This window comes from Mustela putorius, unplaced genomic scaffold, assembly GCF_011764305.1.
Source record: "Mustela putorius furo isolate JIRA1106 unplaced genomic scaffold, ASM1176430v1.1 tig00003867_pilon_pilon_pilon, whole genome shotgun sequence".
Classification (NCBI taxonomy): Eukaryota; Metazoa; Chordata; class Mammalia; order Carnivora; family Mustelidae; genus Mustela; species Mustela putorius.
Window position 1 is genome coordinate 22,917,191 of NW_025422019.1, and position 26,949 is coordinate 22,944,139.

At 33.8% G+C, this 26,949-nt stretch overlaps 1 protein-coding gene across 1 annotated transcript in view; it reads right to left on the minus strand.

The window, feature by feature from the left end:
• The window catches only part of LRP1B (LDL receptor related protein 1B), a 1,620,129-nt gene that overhangs the window by 1,063,088 nt on the left and 530,092 nt on the right, over window positions 1-26,949 (minus strand). Inside the window, exons 4-6 of the mRNA XM_045066491.1 lie at window positions 25,486-25,605; window positions 21,384-21,512; window positions 1,703-1,960 (exon numbers count right to left, since the gene is read on the minus strand). Of these exons, the coding sequence (XP_044922426.1) occupies window positions 1,703-1,960; window positions 21,384-21,512; window positions 25,486-25,605 (507 nt within the window). The remainder of the gene's footprint in view (window positions 1-1,702; window positions 1,961-21,383; window positions 21,513-25,485; window positions 25,606-26,949) is intronic.

Consider the following 26,949-nt stretch of genomic DNA (forward strand, 5'->3'; position numbering starts at 1 on the left):
TATAGAAGAAATTGCTATTACTAATAAAGCATATTAAATGTAGAAAAGTTGTTTAAGTGAACCTGGAAGATAATTTTACATGGCAACTTATTGAATATCCTAGCTATCTGACTGTCAATATTCTATTTGTGAGGGACAAATGCATTTGGATTAGTTAAGGTAATCACTAACATGGCAGAGACTGGGGTCTTTTTTTTTAACAGTTTCCAACAGCTGGCTCAGCCAATGGATGAAATATTCAAATCACACAGCAGCACTCCTTGTGCAGGTAGCCCTTGTTATTTATAATTTATTAGGAATTATCATTTTCCATGGAATCATTGAAAATGCCCAGTGTCTACTGCTTTCACTAGGCATTGTGGTCCAGTGTCACAATAAATGGATTTAGCAATTTTTATTTATGTTAAGAGGATTTTCAAAGCATTGAATTTGATTTGTTAAACATTTATTTATGTTCACTTAACTACATACACTCATACTTTTATATTCCATTTTTATAATTTTTGCCACTGATTCATTTAATATAATCATACTTATTACATATTACATGGTATTATTTCTTATGTTCAATAAAGATTAATAGTCAATTCCTTTAATTGCAAAATATTAATAAAATATAATTATTATTTTATATTTTAAAATAATAAAATAATTAATATTTTATATTTTATTATTAATAAAATATAAATTAAATATTGAATATAAGTTGAATATAAATTAAATATATAAAATAAATATATAAATATATAAAATTATATTTTATTAATAATAATAGTTTTTATTATTAATAATAAAATATAATTTTTGAATCTGTATCATCAAACATTCTACATCTGAAAACTATATTTATTCTTTCACTGCACTTTTTTTCCTTCTTAACTTGACTGCACATTTTTCTTTATTTTCTACCAACTTTTACGTTCACAGTGTTTTCAAGAATATTTTTTTCCTGTAAATCATAAAATAAGTGGACATATCTTGAATTTCTCATGCATATAATTTTCTCCAGGCAAGCACAAATAAAATTTATACTCTTATGTTGGAGGGGTAGAGGTCAGAGGAGAGAGAGAGAGAGAGAGAGAGCAAGCACCAGCACAAAAGGAGAAACTAATGTGTGGGTCTGTGTAACAATGTAATTTGATTTCAATTTATGGTAATATGTAGGAAGTACAGTTGCTAGTTTGTGAATTTCTGGCATGAGAAATCAAAGTAAATCAAAATCATAGATCACTCTTTTGAAAGATGCATAAAAACTCTGATTTGCTAAGAAAAAAGTCAACACAGGTAGTTGTTACCAATTAGCATAAATCTGATAGTTTTAAAGCATTTTAACAAGCACTACAGCTGATGAGCTTATAATTATCAATTCTGTTTCTTGCTTTTTAAAAATCCCACCTTCACTACCACATGGTGAACTATCACTCAGTGGCAAATTACAATTCTCATTTAAGTGACACTGTAATAAGCATTAAGGAAAGAATTAAAATTGACTCTGTAACTTACTACTTACGTGAACAATGAAAGTGTTATGTGTGTGCATATTCAAAACAGGCAGTGAATACATTTATTTAAGCATATTCATATTTGCATATATAGGTTTCTGATAGCCAAATAGTATTTTAGAAAAATCTAAGAATCCTGTTTATTGATAAATGAAATCCTTAAAGAGTGAATTGAATTGAATATGAATTGAAATACTCACTGTGAAAGGACTGAAGAATATTGATTGTCCACTCATCTGTTAATCTTCCTGTTTTTGTTATCTGGATACATTTGAGCTGATTCGAAGATTCTCTTGATTCAATCCAACAAATCATGTCTTCGTTATAAATAAAATCCAGAGTATGAATTTCATTTCCATTGACTGAGCTCAAGGTTGCCATTTTACTTCCATTGAGATAGAAAACCTCAATTGTTTCAGAATTTGCAATTAATAGCATAGGCAACCTATCTGTAGGTTCTGGAATAAAAGAGAAAGAAGCAAGTTAAATAAGAGTCAAAATATTTTTCGAATTTTACATCACTCACTAGAACTTATCCTTATATTTTAATGCATCTTTAAAATAAAAAAAAAAGTTTGCAAAAGTATTTATTGATTCTTATATATGCTTCACTATATGTTTCAGTTCACTTCTCTAAGGAAAACATAGACCATTGAGCATTTGTATTCTTTATTTTCTTAGTTGTAATGTGTTGTGTAAATGTGAGGACAATGCTATTTACTTTCATTGTCGGTAAATAAAGTAAGTGATGTGAGTTGTTATTTGTTTTTTGGTTTTGTTTTGGTTTTATGTTTGTTTGGTTTGTTTTGTTCTTTTAGCAATGAGGATGGATCTGGGGTTACCTACCTCCATACAGTGTTATAGGATTCCCTTGTGAGCAAGGGCATGCCTTTTTGAAGTGGATGTATGAAGCCAGAAATGGATTTTCTAGAGTTAAACATGTAAAGCTCAGAAGCCCATAGTGTGGCTTCAACCACACTGGCTCCTTGACAGACCCCCCATTCCCATGATTACTGAGCTACTTCTTTCCATGTTTTCCTCTATAGTCATGAAAATAAGATTGTAGAAATTAAAGAAATTTGCTTTATATTACTTTTAGAACAATACATCTTTGCTCGTGTTAGGATACATGAGTTTTTAATGAATATGTACTAATTGAACGAAATTATCATGTGAAGGTATTGAAAGAGTTTAGTGATACAGTCATAATCAGGGTAGCTTTTGTGCTAATTAGGAAATTAAAAAAAATTTGGAAATCTTCAATTCCTCTTTTTTTTCTGCCCTACATCCAAAGTACCAATTATATGCCAAACCTATCAGAAATCCCACCATTTCTCAGTGACTATTACTAGCTACCACCCCGCTCCAAGCTGCCATCATCGCTCAACTACATCATTCCAAGAACCTTCTAACTGATTTCTCTGCTTTCATCAATGCCCTCCTCCTCTTTAGTCTATCTCAACACAACAGCCAGGGTTATATCTTTAAAACGTTAATGACAATCAAGTCAGTCTTGTTCTCTCAAAAGGCTCCCATTCCAAACAGAATAAAAGCCCAAAGACTTTATAATTCCTTATAGAGCCCTCCATGATCTATATTTCCCTCCAGACCCGCCACCCTTCTTACCATTCCTTTAACAACAAGCCAAATAAGCTTCCATCTCAGAAGCGCCTCCTTGCTCCTAGAGTAATCACCCCATATGTATCAGAATGCCTGACTCGCTCACCTCCCTTAGGGTGTTATTTGAATGTTGCCTTTCTGGTGAATACTTCTCTTACTACTCTACTTTGTAAAATTTGCAAGTCCCTACAAACTCTATATACAAACTCCCTATAAACCTTCCCTACTTCATTTTTCCCTTATCACCACCAAATATTGTATCTACCTTTTTTTCTAATTTATTATTTTCTACTTCTACTGCTGTATCTCTAGCATTTAGAATCCAGTGGTTATTCAATACAAACTTCTGAATACGTAAAACGGACACATGGAATTCTTGCAGGGTAGATTTCTTTAGAAGCATTCGGTGAAATATTACAAAATAATTTGGTTTTCTTAACTGAAAAATGGAATCCGGAGAAATACTGGCTAAAAGAAAGTTTCATAAGCATCATTTCATTATTCAAGAAACTGACACTGAACATTGAGAATGTAGGAGAAAGGTAAATATGTATATTATGAATAATATAATTAAGTAAGTCTGAACTTTAGAATTATTATTTAATGGTCCTCATCATTTCTGATGTGAGTAGAGATATCAGGCTCCCTGTGTTTTATGCAGATAGAATAGCATTTGGATTTTACCTGCTAAGTAGTTAATTCAATCAAGGGATAAAATTCTTCTCCTCCTTCAGAGAGACACTAGAAGTTTTTGATTTAATAAAAACATCAAAACAAACAACAATAAAAAGTCTCAATGAGATTATGCAATTGATTAACCCAACAAATAAAGAAGTCTCTAAAATGCTGAGATAATTTCTATAATAACGATTTCTCTCAGAAGAATTAATAAAATCGTGTATTATATCTGCTTGACATAACCTTGTCAAAGGACCACATCTAAGTTTGGTTAGTTAGTTGGCTTTTCTCTTAATCTCTTAAATCCATCTTGATCCATGTTTGCCCTTGCCATTCCCTAATTTAGAAGTCCAGACTTAGTCCCTTTTCAACACTCCTACCCCTGTTGTTTTCCAGTTGACCTAAGCACTCCTAAAACCTATCGGATCGTAGATTTCTCAGGTTATGAAGGGGTCTGAGGTGGCCGTGTTATGAAGTTAACAAAAACGTATTGCAAGCCTGTCAGTACTTACTGTTTTCATTTGACAACTGAAATGACCTTTAGTGAAATTGCCTCTCATTAAAAAGTGAACCATTACAGAAAGTTTCTTTGCTTCCAAGTTTTATGACAAGTCCAGATGTAGACAATAACTTCTTAACTGGCTACTAGTCAATAAATTTACTTATGTAATAAACATTCTTTGGAGTGAGGCTAGAATATGAAGGAACACTGATTCCCCGTAGAAACTGAGATGAAAATTAATTAATGGTCAACACAGTCAATGCTTACTTGACAGAACTGATCAATCTATCTGATTTTTATAGTTGCTTTTTGAGCGAATTAGTTGATTGTTTTAATGTAAAATATAGCAACCACTGATTCTGTAACTTCTGATAAACAGAAAACCAATAAAGTCAGATGCTTCATAATTTGAAGTAGATTGATTTGATAATGGTGACTTTAAAAATTCAAATGACACACTGGAGGAAGGATGCTTGTTACTTGTGATGTGCTTCATTGAATTAACGTTCATGTGTCTTAGTTAATTATTAGCTGTGGTTTCCCTCTTTACACAAGTAACATAACGCCTACTTATGGTGGTGGGAGGAAGCCAGTGAAACACAAGAACCCACAAAAATACTCAGGGGTTAAGGATATAAATCTTATTTTCCTACTTCATGAAAGCCTGCATAGGTAATTTGCCTCAACCCACACTAAGTCTGATCGCCAGTGTTCATCATTACCTCAAACTTCCACATACCAAGGTAAGAGCACCATTAGCTTGGGTAATAAGGATATAAGTCTCATCAAAATAAATGTGATGTTTTTTAAAAATTCCCATCCTTAGAGTCAGTGGACAGATTTTCCAAAGGAATATTTGGAAAACATGTTAGATAACTTTAGTCAAAGGAATACATACACCGACATTTAGTGAGAAGGAATAAATATTAACTTTCCATATAGAAGAGATTGAAACATAAGAAAGCACTCAATGAATATTCTAACTTAGAGAACGAAGACTTCACTTGAATAAACCTCGCCAACAGCCTGTCAAATGTGTCGTGTTGGGGAAGGAAAATTGTCCTCATCTTCTTCAACATTCATCATATGTCAATGGCATAAAAAACAGGTATTTTCTCTCCCAAACAGTTATAAGGATGTGTATTTATGCTCTGTATGATAAGGGTGTGTTTTTTTTTTTCTATTACACATGTTACATTAATTAGCTCTATAATTTTTGAAGACTGAATAGAAAACTGTACATTAAAAAGAGAAACTTGGAAACATGGAGAAGCTATGAATCTGAGTAGATTCATAAAAATCCCTATTTAAATCCCAAGCCACTATAACCACATCTTTGCAAACATATCCTTATCCTCTCATAGTCAGGAATATACTAAATGTATATGTATATACTTATAATAATATGATTTTGACAGATGGTTCACTCTAAATGAATGTTTTCAGAATGAATAAAACTCATTTTTTCAGGTTTATTTTAAACTTCTTATTCTTCCATTCATTTCTAAGAATATAAGTTCAACCATTTTCCTTTTATATTATTAGAATTATGGATTCAGTTACTTACACATAAATGTCAACCTGATAATTATTTAGGTTATAATAAATGTATATACATGGATATATACCTATATGTTTATTAACTAGTTTTATTGTGTTCTAATTTCTCTGCAATTGTGAGCAATTTTCTCCACTAAATAAAGTTCAGTAGCTGCACCTTAATACGTGTTGATTCAAAGATAAAAAAACAATAAAACAAAAAGAATATCAGTTTCAACTGTATAAAAGTTAAATAATGACTCACATGTAAAATATATAAAATGAAGATTCACAGTAAGGCTGAATGTGTAAGAAAACAGAAAACTATTATCTGTACAGCCCAAGGAATCAGTTGTTAACAAATATAACTTAAAATAATAGAAAGAGGGATTTTCAAAGTTTTACTTTTATCATATACAAATTATATAAAGTCTTTAAAAATAATGAAAATGGGATGAATTTAGAAATAAGAAATAAGAATGCTAACAGTTTGTAATAAAAAGTGATGCAACCAGGGCGCCTGGGTGGCTCAGTGGGTTAAAGCCTCTGCCTTAGGCTCAGGGGCTCAGGTCATGATCCCAGCATCCTGGGATCAAGCCCCACATCGGGATCTCTGCTCAGCAGGGAGCCTGCTTCCTCCTCTCTCTTCTCTCTCTCTCTGCCTGCTGCTCTGACTACTTGTGATCTCGATCTGTCAAATAAATAAAAATCTTAAAAAAAATAATGCAACCTGCCATAGGAGGGTGAGTTACAATAAGAAACAAAAAGTAGAGCAATCTGTGTAAAGACACTATAAATTAAAAAAAAAAAAATCTTCCAAATTTGTTCAAAAATCAGAAGAAGCTGCATATGAAGTATTAGGAAATTACGTAGTTTAAAAAATGAGGAAAATCATTATTCAAAAACAAAGTAGAGAGCAAAGTCAGCCAAACTAAAATGTGAATGAAATTAATATAAGTGGAAAAAAAAAGTAATGGGGTTTAATTTTTTTTTCTTTTCATGTTGGAAATTTAGATGGCCAAATTTGTTTCTGTTTTTCCCTCAATTATTTTTTTAATGGAAACATATATTTATTGAACTGAATAACATTAGGAATATCATACCATATATCAGAGGAAACTATTATATCATGCTTTATAAATTATAAAATAGAACATGAACCAAATGTGGAAAGATTAAACTGCCTTAAAAACAGAGTTTAACTAAAAAAAAAAAAAACATATCACTACAATTCTGTATTAATTTATCATAGCACTATTTGTCACAATGTATTTATGCTAAACTATTGTTTGGATGGAAATGGTTTATTTATTGTATTTTTATTTTATTATTTACTATTTACAGATCTAAGGTATCCAACTGGAATCTGAAGATAAGTAAAATAGTCTGCCTTTAAAAAATATATAATCTAGTAGAAAGGTTAAAGTATATATAAAAGGTCTATATTTTTTAAGTCTGGTTTGATGTCTTTTATAAAAGATGGACAGTGGCATTGAGTTTCAAAAAAAGTTTATCTATATGTTATTATGTTCTGAATGTTTGTATCCCCCCCAAAATCCGTATGTTGAAACTCTAACTCCTAATGGTGATGATACTAAGGAGGCGGAGGCTTTGAGAGGTAGTTAAGCCTTCATAAATAGGATTAATGCCGTACCAAGGAGTCTCCAAAGAGATCCTTTGCCCCTTTCATCATATAAAAGTACAACAGCTTTGTCGAAGATTAGTTGACCATAGAGTTGAGGGTTTATTTCTGGGCTCTCTATTCTGTTCCATTGATCTATGTGTCTGTTTTTGTGCCAGTACCATGCTGTCTTGATAATGACAGCTTTGTAATAGAGCTTGAAGTCTGGAATTGTGATGCCACCAATATCCCTTTGGCTATTCAAGGTCTTTTCTGGTTCCATATAAATTTTAGAATTATTTGTTCCATTTCTTTGAAAAAGATGGATGGTACTTTGATAGGAATTGCATTAAATGTGTAGATTGATTTAGGTAGCATAGGCATTTTTCACAATATTTATTCTTTCAATCCAGGAGCATGGAACATTTTTCCATTTCTTTGTGTCTTCCTTTCTTTTGTGAGTACTTTATAGTTTTCTGAGTATAGATTCTGTGCCTCTTTGGTTAGGTTTATTCCTAGGTATCTTATGGTTTTGGTTGCAATTGTAAATGGGATTGACTCCTTAATTTCTCTTTCTTCTGTCTTGTTGTTGGTATAGAGAAATGCAACTGATTTCTGTGCATTGATTTTATATCCTGACACTTTACTGAATTCCTGTACAAGTTCTAGCAGTTTTGGAGTGGAGTCTTTTAGGTTTTCCACATATAATCCAATCAAGAAATGGGCAGAGGACATGAACAGACATTTCTGCAAAGAAGACATCCAGATGGCCAACAGACATATGAAAAAGTGCTCCATATCCCTCGGCATCAGGGAAATACAAATCAAAACCACAATGAGATATCACTTCCCACCAGTCAGAATGGCTAAAATCAACAAGTCAGGAAATGACAGATGCTGGCAAGGATGCAGAGAAAAGGGAACCCTCCTACACTGTTGGTGGGAATGCAAGCTGGTGCAGCCACTCTGGAAAACAGCATGGAGGTTCCTCAAAATGTTGAAAATAGAACCGCCCTATGACCCAGCAATTGCCCTATTGGGCATTTACCCTAAAGATACAAATGTAGTGATCCAAAGGAGCACGTGCACCTTAATGTTTATAGCAGCAATGTCCACAATAGCCAAACTATGGAAAGAACCTAGATGTCCATCAACAGATGAATGGATCAAGAAGATGTGGTATATATACACAATGGAATACTATGCAGCCATCAAAAGAAATGAAATCTTGCCATTTGTGACAACAGGGATGGAACTAGAGCATATCATGCTTAGTGAAATAAGTCAAGCAGAGAAAGACAACTATCATATGATCTCCCTGATATGAGGAAGTGGTGATGCAACATGGGGGCTTAAGTGGGTAGGAGAAGAATCAATGAAACAAGATGGGATTGGGAGGGAGACAAACCATAAGTGACTCTTAATCTCACAAAACAAACTGAGGATTGCTGGGGGGAGGGGGTTTAGGAGAAGGGGGTGGGATTATGGACATTGGGGAGGGTATGTGCTTTGATGAGTGCTGTGAAGTGTGTAAACCTGGTGATTCACAGACCTGTACCCCTGGGGATAAAAATATATGTTTATAAAAAATAAAAAAATTTTTAAAAAAAGCATAGATATAAGGACTAGAATATATGACCTCACTTTTCAGTTTCCTGGAGGGTAGAGCATGCATGAATGGTGAAAGTAATTCATAATGATAGTAACATAGTTAAACTCTTTTGAGTATATCTTAGGAGCCAGACACTATAATACATGATTTACATTTATTAGTTTATTACAACATATCTATTAATCAGGTGCTATCATTACCTACATTTTATGCGTAAGAAAATGAAGTTAATTAAAGTTAAGTAACTTGCTTAAGATCAGATAGCCACCAAATAAAAAGAACTGGATTCAAACTCTGAGGTTGCAGTAGCTGAGAAATTATGTTTAGGAAAGACTGCATATATAAGTCATTGAATGTCAAGATGATAAACTTATTTTTAATTTGGGGTGCACTGGGAAACTACATAAATTTTAGAAAGAAAGTATATTGTAATCAAAACTGTGCTTTCAGATCAAGCTGGAAATGACACTTAGAAAACTATATGGGTGGACACATTTCCCATTAAATTTTTAAATTGTTTTCACTTTTACTTTTTTTTAAATCTTTTTATGTAAATTTTTTTTTCAGTGTTCCAAAATTCATTGTTTATGCACCACACCCAGAACTCCATGCAATACGTGCCCTCCCTAATACCCAACCCCCTCCCTCCAAAACCCTCAGTTTGTTTCTCAGAGTCCATAGTCTCTCATGGTTTCTCTCTGCCTCCGAATTCCCCCAACTCACTTTTACTTTTAAAGAAGTATGGTATAATTCTGGGGTGCCTGGGTGGCTCAGTGGGTTAAGAATCCATCTTTCACCAACTTGCATTCCCACCAACAGTGTAAGAGGGTTCCCCTTTCTCCATGTTCTTTCCAACACACGTTGTTTCCTGTCTTGTTAATATTGGCCATTCTAACTGGTGTAAGGTGGTATCTCAGTGTAGTTTTGATTTGAATCTCCCTGACAACTAGTGATAATAAACATTTTTTCATGCAGACAAATGGATAAGGAAGATGTGGTCCATATACACTATGGAGTATTATGTCTCCATCAGAAAGGATGAATACCCAACTTTTGTATCAACATGGATGGGACTGGAAGAGATTATGTTGAGTGAAATAAGTCAAGCAGAGAGAGTCAATTATCATATGATTTCATTTATTTGTGGAGCTTAAGAAATAACATGGAGAGATGGAGAGGAGAATGGAGTTGAGGTAAATTGGAGGGGGAGATGAACTATGAGAGACTATAGACTCTGAAAAACAATCTGAGGGTTTTGGAGGGGCAAGGGGGAGCCAGGTGGTGGGTATTATGGAGGGCACGTATTGTATGGAGCACTGGGTTTGGTGCATAAACAATGAATTCTGTTACACTAAAAAGAAATTTTAAAAATCTAAAAATTAAATTAAAAAATAAATTAATTAAATATTATTAATTATTATTAATAAATAAATTATTAATAAAGAAATAAATTTAAAAAGTGTTATATAGTATAATTCATATCAGACAGGAAGGTAATAAATATGCAAAGTTACCACATTCTGGAGTGAGGTTGGAAAGGAGTTAGGGGAAAGAAAAAGGTATCTTTGTTCCTGTTTAGACTGATGAAGTGCATAAAGAATGGCTATGTATGCCAACAGTCCTATTGGAAGCAGACACTATGAGGAGAAATTTAAGTCCCAGAGAATCACCAGAACATACTACATCCTCTATTGTGTAAAGAGACCTTGCTATTAATCTTGTTTTTAATTACAAAGAAGACAATCCAAACTTTTTAAGAAAAACTTGTGTACAATTGAGATACCATCTTACACCAGTTAAAATGGCAAAAATTTGCAAGACAAGAAACAAAAAATGTTGGGGAGGTTGTGGAAAAAGAGGAACCCTCTTACACTGTTAGTAGGAATGCAAGATGGTGCAGCCACTTTGGAAAAGAGTGTGGAGGATCCTCAAAATATTAAAAGTAGAGCTACCCTATGACCTAGCAATTGTACTGCTGGGTATTGACTCCAAAGATACAGATGTAGTGAAAAGAAGGGCCATCTGTACCCCAGTGTTCATAGCAGCAATGTCCACAGTAGCTGAACTGTGGAAAGAGCCAAGATGCCCTTCAGCAGACAACTGGAAAGAAGATGTGGTCCATATACACGATGTAATATTACTCAGACATTAGAAAGGATGAATACCCAACTTCTGCATCAAGTGGATGGGACTGGAGGAGATTAGGCTAAGTGAAATAAGTCAAGCAGAGAAAGTCAATTATCATATGGTTTCACTTATTTATGGAACGTAAGGAATCACATGGAGGACATTAGGAGAAGGAAGGGAAAAATGAAGAGGGATAAATAGAGTAGGAGACAAACCATTAGAGACTATGAACTCTGGGAAACAAATGAAGGGTTTTAGAAAGGAGGGAATTGGGAGGATGGATGAGCCTGGTGGTTGGTATCAAGGAGGGCATCGATTGCATGGAGCACTGGGATCATGGAACATGCATCAGAAACTAATAATGTACTGTATGGTGACTAACATAACACAATAAAAAAGAAAAACTTGTGGACATAGGCTTTGGATATTGGCACTATTGATACAGAGATGCTATTTTAATTTCTCAGAAAATAGGTAATGAGAATCTAAAATAGGGGGTGTTGAGTTCTTAAGTAGAGATGGATTCATGTAATGAATTACATGTTCTAAATTATATAGACAATAAGGGACATGGAGTTCAGAATTATGCAGAAATTTTAGAGGGGAGTGATGGGGAGAATACTGGTATTATTAAAAGAAACAGGAAAGAAAGTAGAGTTGGCTTTAAGAGATGATGAGGAATTTAGTGTTGGCATATTATTAGTATAGTATTGTGTTTTGTAATCTTGTCTTTGGCATCATAAAAACTCATCAGGTAAACTAGTTATCCACCTGCATTAGCCACAGACTTCTTAACGGTTTGAACTTTTTTGTTATTTACACCTTATTAATGAAATGCAAGTACCTTCTTTTAGAGTATATTTCAATTTGAAATGTTATGATTAAAAAGTGATGAGATATGCTGTTTCTGAGGGAAAAGGACCATTTTACAGAAACAATTTAAGTCAGTAATATCATGTCATGCACACACACAAAAAAGCTTTTCATTTTGCAAATGAACAGCTTTCATAGTTTCTTTGTTTTTAAAGAGCTGGTCTACCGGAACAAGGACATAATCTCCCCTATTATCTGGAAAACCTTACCTGGCACATGTTCATCATTCAATAAATGAATGACCCATGGAGGGATGCTTGGATATGACTCTCCAGTGTTTCTAAAGGTATTTTACTGAATTTTCAAATTTAAGAATGATACTGTATTCAAAGTTCAGTAAGTAAAATGAAATAAATAATGCATTGTGATTTTTAATCAGCAAATGAAAGAGATTTAACTGATTACTAAAGGGTTATGTTAGTAAATTTCAAACTCTCAGAGGATAATTCATTCAAATTTTAGGTTATTGGAGAATATTAGAAGTAGCAGATGGTCTAGGGGTACCAATTAAGATTGGTTACTGAGAGGTGGCCCCTTTTAATCTCTTCATCGTCTTCCTAATTATAGGACAATAACTATCTTAGCTATAGAAATACTGTTTCCCCAAATTCAGATATGTCCATCGAAGTTCAAAATTGCTAATAATTGAGTTCAAATTGTAATAGATGTTGGATCATTTTAAAATTGCCTTTAAATAACTCCTATTCATAAATAGTCCCTTTTTGAAAGGATGGGTGTGTTAAAAACAAAAAAACACATTTAATTTTTCCCTGAGAGAGAAAGTACAGTCTTAGTATTTGTTCATTTTATTTATTCATTTAACAAATATATATATATGTTTTTTTAACATGGCTAGTTTCTGTCAGGCACTGCTCTAGATGTTAGCAATATAGTGGGTAACAAAGCTAGAGAATCTCTGTTTTTATAGAGCTTACATTTTATTGAAGGAAGCAGACAATAAGCAAACAAATACTATTTAATATTGTTTGGCAATGATAGATTCTATGAAGAAAGATAAAGCATGCAGATAAAGATGCAGGCTTGCTCCTTAAAGAGAGTAGTCTAATTTAGAATACACCTAAAAGTTTGAATCAAGGATTTGAGAGAAAGAATGGAGCAAGGATGACTCCAATGTTTTGGCTTGAACAACTGGGTGAATGGGTAGAGGGTGAAGTACACCACTGTCAGGAGAGGGGATCAAAATTCTGGGACACAAAAAGTTTGATATTTCTATTTAATTTCTAAACGAGATATTGAATTGGACTTCGATATCCAAGCGAGTTTGATGTTCAACAGTGAAGTCAGGGCTGATGACTAAAACTCTCAAGTCTCAGTCTCTAGATATCTTAGCAAATCATGGAAGAGAATGTGTTTTTAAAGTCACAATACAAGATGAGAGTACTTATGAAATCACCAAAGGAAGAGATTTTTCAAACAACTAAACACTGGATCATTCCAAAAATAATGAGGATAATGCAGCAAAATAAACTGAGAAAAAAATTTCCCAGTAAGCTAAAAGGAAGACTCTAAAATGCACTACTTTATGAAGGGACATATTCAAAAAGGAGACAAGGACCAGTTGTGTGCTAAGGATTGATGACTGAATGCCTAGGCAACTGGAGATCACTTGTAACCCTGACAGTAGAGGTATAAGTGAGTCATAAGAATGTAAAACGATTTAAGTGGGTTTAAGACAGAAGGGGAGGAAGTAGAGAAAGAAAAAAATCCTTCCTGTGAGTTATTCTATAAAGGGAAAAGAAAAATGGAGTAGCTGAAGAGCAATATAGGTTTCAAGAAAGTTGTTTTATACCATCTTTACAATAAGCTTGTATACTCAAGAGAATGATCCAGGGGAGTCAAAATACTGATGATTTGAGGAACAGAGAAGACCACTGTATGAGTCTAATTCTTGAATAGGCAAGAGTAGATGGGATTGATGCCTAATGGCAGGGATTGGCCTTAGATAGGAGCACAGTGTATACTTCCATTCAAAGAAGAAGAAGGCAGGGTGATTAGTTCTAGATACAGATTGGTAGATTTAATAAAGTTCAGGGAGAGAAAGTTCTCTTTTGATTACTTCTGTTTTCTTGAGTAAATATGAAACAAAATCATCATGTTAGAATAAGGAGAAAGAGAGGTAGGTATGTGAAAATTCATTATCTAGAGGTGGAAAAGGAAAAGGTCCTTTAATGTATTTCACTGTTTTCTGACAAGGCTGCCAAAGGATGTAAACATACAGCCTAAATTTAAGACTCCAATTTTCTACTTTGCATTTAAAAAGACAGATTAGTTCTAAGTATTCAATAGTGATTATATACCAAACTTCTAGCTACTTTACTAGATATATCATTTGCAATTTGATGGTATGTTGTTCTAAACTTCTCAAGACTATTAAGATATAACTTATCTACGATTTTGGCAAGTTTTACCTGTCATAGAAAGCACAGATGGAGGCTTTGTGAGTCCTCGTGCTAAGAAGAAAGTCTCACATACATTTAAAAATACAATCAACACAATGGATTTTCTTTTCTCAGGACTAAAATGACTCTAATCATCTTGAAACAGGAGAATACACAGAGTATCAGTAATCAAAGTCAAGGGAAGCATGGACTCTACTGGGAGGAGTGCCCGAGAGGTATTCTCTAACTGTGGATATTTCTCTGTTGGTTGCTATTGATACAGAGGATGCCTTGAAGGCACTCTGAAAAAAACAAAAACGGAAACACAACAAAACAAATAAAACTTTTTGTCTTATTAGAAAGGGGAAAATATTCTCTTTTTTCCCTTTGTTTTTTCCCTGAATATTTTAATTGCTATATACTTCTACTTTCCGCAAAGTAATAGAGAAGTTTTGTACATAGATAGACATAGATATAGAGATATAAATAGATGTAGATGTATAGATATAGGTATATATATAGATATAGATATATATCTACATCTATACAGATAGATGTAGATATATATCTAAATCTAAATCTATAGATATCTATATATATGTATCCTCGCCTCATCTTAAAATTAAGCAACTTCTAATTCTATGAATTTAAATGTGCTCATTTGTTTTTAATTTTCACTATATGTCTAATTTTAAGACAAAAAAGGAACTGGAGAGCATGTATGATCTATCACATATTCTAAATTGAGAATTTAACTAATAGATCTGTAGCCTTTCCACAAAAAATTACATAATATGATAGAAATTTATACCTATATGTTGTCCATTTGTAAAAATAAAGTTTATCATTTGTCAAATCTAGAGCCTATAAATGTGGCCATGAGATTCTTTATACCCATACAAAGAAGTCCTTAGCTAGATTGCATTTATGATGTTAAGTAGTAAAGCAAATGGAAGAACCTGCATTTTTTTCTGTGTCTGATATTTTCTTACACTCTCAATAAATCAAAGGCGTCATGACACATAAGACACCATAGTTACATTCTCTGTTTAAGATGTGAAGAAAGGTGCTAGACTGTGAAAGTAATGTCCTCTAGCAAAAACAAAACAAAACAAAAAACAGAAAAACACACATAGAATATTCATGAGTACTTTCATACCTTAACGTGGCATACTCATTAATAGTGTTTGGGTGGAAAAAATAAAAGTGTGATATTTAATTTTGGTAATGGAAATTCTATCAGAAACCATTGCCCTGTTCTGTCACGGAATGTGATTTCCATCTAAGTAAAGAGCCAGAAAAGATGTAGGGTATGAATAGTGCAGAAAATAGAGAAATAAGTTCAATGGCCAGGCTCGGTTTTCAAATGCAACCTGGGAAGCTCTAGTATTTCTCTAGGACAGAGATTTTAAGCAATACTGCCTGACTGCAGGCAAAGTATCTTGTTCTGCAACTGTATTTCCATAGTAAGAACACTAGGATTAGATGTTTACCTGAGGAGGGCCTTGGGGAAGAGGGCACAGTTGTGGAGATTATGCGCGTCTTCCCAAACCACTCCAGTATCTATACTACGGCAAAGGTAGCATGAACCCTGAATAACAGGATAAAACTAGTAAAATATCTCAGTTTATTTGTTTGTTTGTTTGTTTGTTTTTTAATCTCTTCCAGCCTCCTGGCATTCCTTTCATTAATTCTCAAAATCCTAGTCCCCTATTCTGCTTTCTGAATGTTCACAAAATTCCTTACAGCATCTAAAACAAAACAAAACAAAACAAACAAAAAAATAAAAACCACCACCAACAAAAAAACCACTTACCAACCACATACTCTGTTCTAGGCACTGAGCTACTTCTCTGCCATCTACTGTTTACCACAGTGTCTATCATTCCCTCTGTGCATACATGAAGGCACAAGGAACAACAAATCTGGGTTACTAAGGTTATGGTCCACTAGGCTCACTCCTATCTCACAGTCTCATATACTATCATGTCATCAAATACCATTCTCAGTTGTGTCTCAATAAAATGACGAATTGTACAAGAACTAGACCCTTGGACTACCTAAAAATAGTAAAAACTATGAATAGTGAGTCTTTGTATGTGAAGACATAATCACCTATCATTCTGCTGGGAGCCATTCTTAGCCAGATGGTATACTGAAAGAGATTTGATCCACTAGTCTCATAAATTATTAAGGTTACTAAGATTTAATATGTCACCCTTCCTAAGAATACTTACATTTTAATATGGAGTGCTTTCTTTAAAAAAAAAAAAATCAGGCAGGCAATTATATTGTAACTACTGAATTCCAAGCATTTCAAGTGGCTGCACAGACTATGATATAAACAAAGAACTCCTCCCTCTCTAGACAGGCACCTGCCTATTCTCCCTACAAGCAGAACTCCCCTGGCAGAAAACCATGAATGTTTCCTCTACCTTCTAAAAGGAAATTTTAAAAAATACATTAGATAATAATAGAGTTGGAGGTTAGGTGTAGGAGCCATAGGACATTATATTTTGCTTTCTTTCTCTCTTTCTTTTTATGAATACCAGCAAAGAAAGCAGTGAGTGGTATGAACACATTCTTTAGCATCATCTAGGATTTGTTTCCATGGATTATATGGGGATTATGATTTGTATTTCTTATTTGTATTTCTATTGCCTAAATGGTCTCCCCATCGTTCCAATCAGTGAATAGCACAGTATAAACTGTAATAGAATCCTGAAGTTATTTAATGGGCTCTCTTCTCTCACTACTCTAGTTGCTACATGGCAAAGAGGTATACACTTTCTCTCTCATGGTGCCACTTACTGCAGGGCCTCTACACTGATGAGCATATAATTATTTAGTGCTCTTTGTTCCGGACTGCTTTAGTGCAGTCAGTAGAGTCCTATTGGTCCTGCAGACTTTTAAACTGGGTTAAATGCCTGCCTTCGGCGAGTGGTTAGGAGACTGAAAAGTACAGTCCAATGAGCCTGAATTGATCAGGAGTAAAACTGGCAACAGTTCATAAGTTAGACAGCCTCGGCCATTACTTTCATTTTTACAGGTTCTACAAGTGTCCACTTTTAGCCCTTGTTGCCTACATTTAATGCATATTTCTAATCAAAATTGGTCTAAATCAGTTAAAAGAAGCTAAATTAAATTTTTAAAAAATGAAAAAAAAACCCTTCCCATTTTCAGCTTTGACAACTCTCTAGAACTCTAATCACAAAAAACAAACAAACAAAAAAAAACAAAATTAAAATCATATGGGAAGTAGGAAGTTTTACTATATATATATATACACATATATATGTATATATAGTATATATATGTATATATATATATTTTAATGATTATTTTTATTTATTTATTTTTAAGATTTTATTTATCTATTTGACATAGAGAGAGGGAACACAGGCAGGGAGAGTGGAAGAGGGAGAAGCTTAGCAGGGAGCCTGATGTGGGACTCAATACCAGGACCACAAGATCATGACCTGAGCATAACACAGTCACTTCACCAACTGAGTCACCCAGGAACCCCTTAATGATTATTTTTAAATAATCAAATGAGAAATCCTAATGTTTAGTTCAAAAACTATGAGCTTTTAATGTGAGTCGCATCCCAGTTATGAACACTCCATTATGACATTCATATTCCAGTATGTCTCCTCTTACACAGAACTATCAAGTACTTAAAATTATCTTTAAATGTACATTTAAAATTCTCTTCCATTTGGAAATTATTTATTTTGATAGCAAATGGATAGTTGGACTAAATTACCTTTGAGTTCCTCCCAGCCCTGAATGATTGACTCTACATTGCAGTAGTCAAGTCAATCTTACAGAGGGTAGAAAAGAAAAGAATTTGTCTGCATTTCATTAATTAGCAGCAATGAAAAGGCCTCCTGCCTAACATTGATTACTTCCCCCATCTGCCACAGGGTCTAAAATCCCCTCCCCCTCACTAGAATTATTTCCTGAAGGTACTCTTAAGGCTTATGAATTTTACCTGGATTTAGATATTATGTTACAAAGGAGGGATAATCGATTAATTTAGATTAATTTACCTAATTACTATTAATTGTTACATTGGGAATAAGACCCCCGAAGTAAGTTCTGGGGTGAACAGTTGGAGAGTGACCACGATGTTCTTCCATGCTGAAATTTATAAGCAGATTCTTAGACAATTGACTCTGCCTCTCTCTGCCTTCACATAAAAGGCAAATCTCCTAAGATCCTTTTTATTGTCCCCTCTATCATCTAGTAAGACCTTTACAGAATCCTCCTATTGAGTCTAGTACTAGCTTCCCACCATATCCTTTGGGCTTGATATTTCTTTCTTTCATTCTTTTTTTTTTTTTACTTCTAAAGCCTATAGATATTTTACACACATCCAGGGCTCTGGGCCAGCTTGTTCTAATATCCCATAGTTTCCCATGCTCCCAACTTCTGAGACACCTGGAACTCTGGCTTTCCTGGGAGATAAAGGTAGGTTCCAGAGCCCATTAGGATAGGATTGGAGAGGAAGAAAAAAGTGGACCCAATCTAAGCAGCCAGGTAAAGGAAAAGGAGAATGGCAAAGATTTGAGACAAATGGAGTTTAATTTAAAACATTTTCCTAGCACCTCAGTTATGGCAGCACTATAATATGATAAAATCACCACAAAATTGTAAGGTTGATGCATTATATAAAATTGTATATACCTGAAGCCAAAATATCCTATGGTTCATTTGTTATCAATTTGAGACAGCTAAAAGAAAACTGATAGTTTTCCTTGTGAACTTGTACGAATACATTGGTTCAACTATCCAATGTGACCTTTAGAACTAGTCAGTATATGTTCTAGAATTGTGCCATTTACTGCCTTACCAGTAACTCATTTTTTTCTAAAACTACAAAAACCAGGAACATTCCCATAAAAACTGTATTTTTTAAACTCTATAGACCAATACTGTCATCAAGCCAGCTACCAAGAGGTGGAGTTTTTTATATGTCCTATTATCAATTCTGGAGTCATCAAATCTCCTTGAGTCAGCATTACATTAGCAGGTAGCATCCCTCCCTGGTTACATTCTGTTATTGGCAGATACCTTCTCCACGTAGAAAGAGAGGAAATGCCTCTGTGTAAGGTTTATCACATTACACCCTCCCTGTATAGCCACAGTGATATTGTGTGGATCAATAGAAACAGCAAAGAACAAGCCTTCTACATCTTCAGCCCATCAATACTTTAAATCAGAACTCTTAGTGGTAGACAAAAAGAACATACCATTGACTTAATTTTTCTCAGGGATTGCCTCCGAAACATAAGTGGGGCTTCACAAACCAAATCAGTAATTCAAAGAAATAAACTAAGAAGTAGGAGAGTTTTTTCTAATTTGGTATAAAATATGTTTAGTTAATAACTGAACACACTCAGGGAAATTGTTGAAAGTACAGCATGAGGTTATGTTGTAAAGAAATAGCTGTGGCAGCTTGCTGAGCAAATCCAATGGTTTGTTCAATCTGGTTTCAAAAAAGAGAATCCCGTCTCATGCCTACTTTTCCACTCACTAATAAAAGGGTGTGGGGGACATTCAATTAATTTATCAAAATAGCATAATTTGAAAATCCATAAAATGAAACCAGATTTCAGAAAAGTTGAAAGAAGCTAGATGGAACAGCATGTAAATATCTCCTTGTATTATTCTTAATTCAGCCCACAAAACAATAGATTTATCCTTTTATTACTAGCACATCTCAAGGCTATTTCATTACCAAATCATCAATATTCATTGAGTGTTTACTGTAGGCTGAATGCTGTGTAGAAACTATAGGCTTTATTTGCAGGGACAAAGCAAAAGGAAGACAGTGTTAAAACATGAAATTCAAACACTTAAAAGAGCAACGTTCATTTTAGTAATTTTAACCAGAAAGAGAAGTTTATTCCTTTTTTTTCTTTTCTTTCCTTGTTCCCTTCTTTCTCTTCTCCCTTCCTTGCTTCCACAAATATTCATCAAGTACCTATGTGTTCCAGGCTATGATCAGATATCAGTAAACAACAATAAACAAAACTGACAAGTTCCATACTCTCATAACACTCTCGTTATTCTGGAGAAATCAGATGATAAACAAATACATAATGAGTTCATTTCAAAAGGTAGGGATATAAAGAAAATAAAAGTGAAAAATCATATAGTGATTGAGTAGGAATGCATAAATAAATAAAATTGGGAAATAAGATAGCAATGGAGAGGGTATCCACCGTTAAGCAGAATGGTCAGCGAAGGTCACTCTGAATGTTGCCATTTTAGCTAAGACTTGAATGATAAGAATGTGAATATCACAGGGAAAAGCACTGCAGGCAAATAAAACAGGAAGTGGAACAGGAAGCAAGAGCAATGCGGTAGAAGAAGGACAAGGAAACCAGTATGGCTGATGAGTGATGAACAGAGAGTAGCAATAAGTGAGATGGATAAGGTAAATGATACCCCAGCATTAGATCCTTACATGCATTGTGAGAAGTTTGGATTTTATTCTCAAGATGAGTAAATTTAATTGGGCGATTTTAAGCATGAGAATGACATGATTTGGCTTACATTTTAGGAGATCACTTTATTATGCTGAGTATGAATTTTGGTGGGAAAGCAGGAGCTCAAAGAAAGCAGTTAGGAATCTATTGCCTAGTGTGGGAGAGAGATGGCTAACTCAGATCCATTAATCCATTTCTTTGGAACGGGTTTTTCAGAACTAGAAACTTCCTGTAATGGAAGGAGTTTTGTGATGATCAGTGACAACTGAAATAACTGCTCTGGATTTGTAGGTATACATCAGTGAATTAAAATGAAGGAAAAATCTATTCTTCCAAGTCCATAGCACTGTATTACATTTCTATGCAAAAGGGAAACAAGAAATTCTACAAGGACAAAAAAAATTATAACTTACCATTTTTGGCTTTGCAAGATCTGTTGTCTGGCTGCATTATGTAGCCCTCCACACAACTGCAGGCATAGGAACCATATGTATTTATGCAGGTCTGGCTGCATGCGCCATAAATAGCACATTCATCTTGATCTACAAGGAAAATGCATCATTTCTAAGCAGATTTATTGTTGGTAATTTTTTCCCCTAGAAGAAAACTTTTTTTTTCTTCAAATTTTGGAAGTAGATAATTATTTTGGAAAGGGAGAACAAAATGCACTAACTGAAAGTCAAAATTCAAAGTTGCTTTAATAGTGACAGACATAAAACATCAAACTTAGTATCTAATTTTTAATTTTAAAAGATAATATTAAGGCTAGAAATCCTTGGATATTTTTGCAAAGATGTGAAATGGACTTTAAAGAATAAAAAGTTTATGTCTTTTTCACTATTTTAACAAAGAATTAGTTTGGTAACATGGTTTTTAATGAACAGATTAAGAGTTCTGAGCTCAGCTACACAAATCACCTTCACTGGATCAAAAACAGGAAACTATTAAGTATTCATTGAAAAGAAAACTTTCATCTTAAATTTTATTAATATCTATGGTCCTATTTCTATTCCCTACCATCCTCCCTTTCCTGCCTCCTGCATCTTGTTCAAGTCTCTCTAAACAGCAAGTGCTTAAGGATTCTTAACCAACTAGGCATATATATATATATATGTCAGCTACTAATTTGGACTAATGTATATTCATTCTGTCCTGTGTACTGTGTACTCTACTAATCCTTGATGAAACAAACAAACAAAAAAACATGGTAACACATGGTTCCTACTTCTAAGTGAAACAAGTCTAATGAAATATAATTGCAATTCTATGCATTTCTTTGTAATAGGGGCATACTCTGGTTATGAGAAAAAACAGAGAAGTGAACCTACTTGGAATCAGAGGGAGCATATTAAGTGAAGGTTGAATACTGACTTGGATTTAAAGAATGATTTGGATTTTCTCAGATTCAATAAGAAGGGATAAGATGGAAAGCGGCATTCCAGTTAAAATAGCATGTGAAATGATATTGGGATGACATAGTAGGGATTTCAAAGAAGTAAAAAGGGTCAAGTGGAATAAGGGTGGATAAGCGGGGAGTTAAGAGATGGCACTGAGAAAGTAATGGGGCCAGATAATGAAGTTATTTGTATGCTAAAGTAAAGCACTGTACATTGAATGTAGGCATTGTGAAAGCATTAATTGGATGAACTTTATAATACAAATAAAAAATGGACTGGTGAAAATAGAGAAGAGATCCTGGAAAATTAGTTATGTGATAATTTCACGCAAGAAATTGTATTTTAATTCCATTAAAATTTGAACTAAGTCAGTGGTAGTGCAGATGGAGAAGAGAGAATGGACTGAAATGTTTAAGAACTAGAAGAGACAACATGTGAAAACTGGATAGATGGAAATGAATGGTGCTATACTAAAATAGGAATAAATGGTATAATAAAAATATGTATTTTGTCTTTATCCTCAGTTTCTGGCACAGATTTCCTAAAGCCCTTGCAATTTTCTGAGTTATAGGAGTGTCTTTTGTTATTTATGAACCCCTTTGGAATATACCTTAGTCTGTGTCAATGAGGTGACTCAGCGTGGGGCCACTAGATGATGCCAGGATGGGGGTAGGGGGAGCTCCTCACCAGAAAGACCAAATGGATGATTAAAGGGTTGGAACTCTCAACCCACTCTCTGAACACTGAGCTAAGAAAAGAGTTTACTAAGGAAAAAGAAAAAATATTCCTGAGTAGTTAAGGGGCCATTTAAATTGGGAAACTATGCATTTGTATGGCATTAATTTGCACTTTTCTCAGATTTCTTTGGCTTCATATAACAGCTTGCATTCGTGGATGGTTTGTTTGAAATAAGTTGCTTTGGGAATAAAAAGAATAGTTTTTGAAGTTAAGTTTACAGTGATAATGAAAGAAATTAAATCTTGCATTTGGTAAAATCCAGCCCCTAGTGGCAGAAATGATTCTTCTTTTTCACAGATTTTTCAGGTTTAATTTTATTGATTCCTATTTTAGCTTTTCTGACATGATTATCCTATCCAGGAGAGCAATATGAGTAATGATTTGTTGTTGTTGTTGTTGTTGTTGTTGTTCTTTTTAGCCAGAATGCACTGCTATGACATTCATGTAACTCCACAAAATTGGCCGCAAAGGGATAGGCATGACATTACTTACAATGCTGCCTTCCTTCTCCCTCTGAGGACAGAAACTACCCTGGAAATATGGCTTCAGGAAAGCATTAATGATGCTCAGTTCTGGTCATCCAGGGTGGCAAAAAGGTAAAAAGAACTCCTCTGTCAGTAATGACCTTCCATACTGATCGATGCGTAATTCCTTATCAATAGTTAAAAGAAGATATTGATTATGATTACCTTTATGGTTTTAATTAGGAGATTGGAGAGAAAGAGATCCATTGTAATAAGAGCTGAAAATCTTGACTCCTATAGGAATCAGTTGTAGCAAAAGGGTAAGGATACTGTATAGGTATTTTAGCCTTCCCTGTGTGAATGGAAAGAGCTGTTTTGTTTTTGTTTTGTTTTAATTTTTATTTATTTGACAGTCAGAGATCACAAGTAGGCAAAGAGGCAGGCAGAGAGAGAGGAGGAAGCAGGCTCCCCGCTGAGCAGAGAGCCCGATGTGGGGCTCGATTCCAGGACCCTGGGATCATGACCTGAGCGGAAGGCAGAGGCTTAACCCACTGAGCCACCCAGGTGCCCCGGAAAGAGCTGTTTTGAACTAGAAATTGCATGCATGTGTGAGTGTATGCAGAAGTACTTCATATATGGCTGACTTTGGGGTTTATAAGGTGTCTAATGTTGCCAGCTCTTCTATCTGAAAAAAAAAAAATAGTCTGAGCTTTTGTGTGCAATATTCTGATTTTTAAATGTTGGTTTAAAATTGGTGAGTCAAATAAATACACCAGCTTGATCCACCTATTGTCAGATTAAATAGCCTCCAAGTCTAACAAACACTTAATAATAAATGTTTCTATATTTGTATTATGCAGAAAACAAACAAATAGCAAATGAAAAATTCAAACCCCAGATGGACATTAAAAAGCAATGAACCTCTTCAAGACAAGAATAAGTGGACTCCACAGACCTAAGCTTTAGTCCCAAGTCTATTATTAAGATGTGTAGGACTTAAGTAAGTTACTTAATTTATCAGGGTCTCACTTTTCTCACTTCTGTCATTAGACTTTGAACAATATTCTCCCTGAGAATTCTTTCAACCTTAAGATTCTGTTTCTATGTAAAAATGATAATATTAAAGAAAAGGTTTAAAGCAATTGGCAAAGCACCAGTTTCTTTGTAAAATAGTCTGCTTATTAGTGGCTCTAGCAATGCAGATATTCTTTGATTTTATGTATAGATTCTATATTTTATGTTTTTATATATAGATTCTAAGTACTATACAAAATAATTTATTACTTATATTACAGATTTATATACATATACTAACATATATATAATAGATGTTAATAGAGTGGAGAAGTAACCTAGAATTGTTCAACATGGCAGAGTGGAGTCATTTCAGAGGGTATGTTCTGTGGAGCTTTCACAAAAGCGAGAATTAAGACATTAAAAATACACATAAATATTTTTATGTTCATTATTGCTGTTGGTAAAATGCCAACTTCCAGAATTACCAATGTAAAAAATGGAAAAATTGTAAAGAACAGTGCACAATACTATTAACCTAACTTAGTTAATAACAAATGTCTACTACATTGCAGCTATATAACTGTCAGAAAACATCTAGGAAGTTAAAACTGTTAAATTCAGTGATTTCATGGTTAACCCAAATCACTTCCCATTTTTGACATTTCCCATAGTTGATATTATTGAAATATGAATTGAAAACTGACTGGTAAAAATGCATATCTGTTATGTTTTATGTGTATGATTTATGTAGGAGTATCATCTTTTAAATCTCAAGAAACAAACAAAAAAAAAGTTAGCTTAACCTCTGTATGAAGCACATGATAGGTGCTCAAAGATACTTGATTTCTTTAAATTAAGGTTTTATTAAAAAAAAAAAAAGATTCACATGTCATACTTACCTCTACAGCTTCTCCCATCTTCTTTTACTTCAAATCCATCCTCACAGTAACATCTTGTACTGTTTCTGACCATTGCACATTTATACTGACAATTCAACTGCTGACAATTGGATAACAGTTCTGGAGAAGAAAAACAAAGACACTATATTAATATAACTGGGCACACATGTGTCCTATATAAATTTAAATATTGTTAATATTTACTCAGGGCATAACCACAAGATTACAGTTCTGATTGGTCTCCTTGAAAATGTCTGTGATTGGTTGAGAGAAAAAAGAACTATTCACTCTAAAATATGTTGGCTTGTATTTGTTTGAAGTATTGTTAACAAAATTTCAGATGTTCGGTCTTTCACTTTTACCTCATTATGTGCGTTCAAAGACACAAATCTTTTCAAATTCTGGTATGTTAAATTATTTCAATAGGAAAAATGTCCATTCGATGGTTGATTTCAACATTTATACATTTTTTATCTGACACATCAATTGATTTTCTATCTTTTAAGGACTTTTTTTTATTTATAATCCATGTGTAAACTTCATGGCAATCAATGTGAATATATTCCATTTCAATAATTTATCTTTCATTGGTGACAAAACATTAAACAAATACTGGACATAATGTATTTCATTATATCTGAACTCTTTCAGAGCAAATACATCATTGAAGCAAAAGTTTAGCAAACCCTCAGAGTAGATTAGAATTCAATATGATAAATGCATGAAACAGAGATGAGGTGACAGAAGCATATTCATTGCACAAATAATTTCTAACAGGAATAAGATTTGCTAAACTAGAAAAATATACAAATAAAATGTGTTACTGATTTTGCTGTCTGAAAATAGAGGTATTAATAGACTTCAAAAATCTCTTTTTCCCCTGGGGGAAAAATTTTTCTCCCCTGGGGAGAAAAATAAGAGTTTTGAAGATTGAAGTTAAATGATTCAAAATATGTTGATAATGCTACAAGTTTAGCCAGTGCTTGAGAAAAATACATACATACATATATATATATATATGTGTGTGTGTGTGTGTGCGCGCGCACACACACACACACACACACACACACACATTATAATAAAAGTATATGAATGGTCCAATGTGGAAAAGAACAGCTAGAACATTCCAAATTGAAAATTTGCTATTTACTATACAAAGTATTTTCTCAGGCCAATTATTTTTCAATTCTTTCATGCAATCATTTCATGCATCTTCCCTTCTTTAAACCCCAAATCTTCTTCCTAATGGCCACTCACATATTGTGATCTTACTTCCGACTTTTCCTGAGATAACAGAAGCAATACAAGAGTGTTCCCATAGTTTTATTCTTCACATTTACCTACTTCAGCATATTCTTGTTCTTGTTTTTCAAACTTGGTTGAATTCATAATGAAAGCTTAACTCCAAACCTTGTAGACAAATCCCCTCCCCTCTCACCTATTCAAGGGTATCTTCTCAACTAT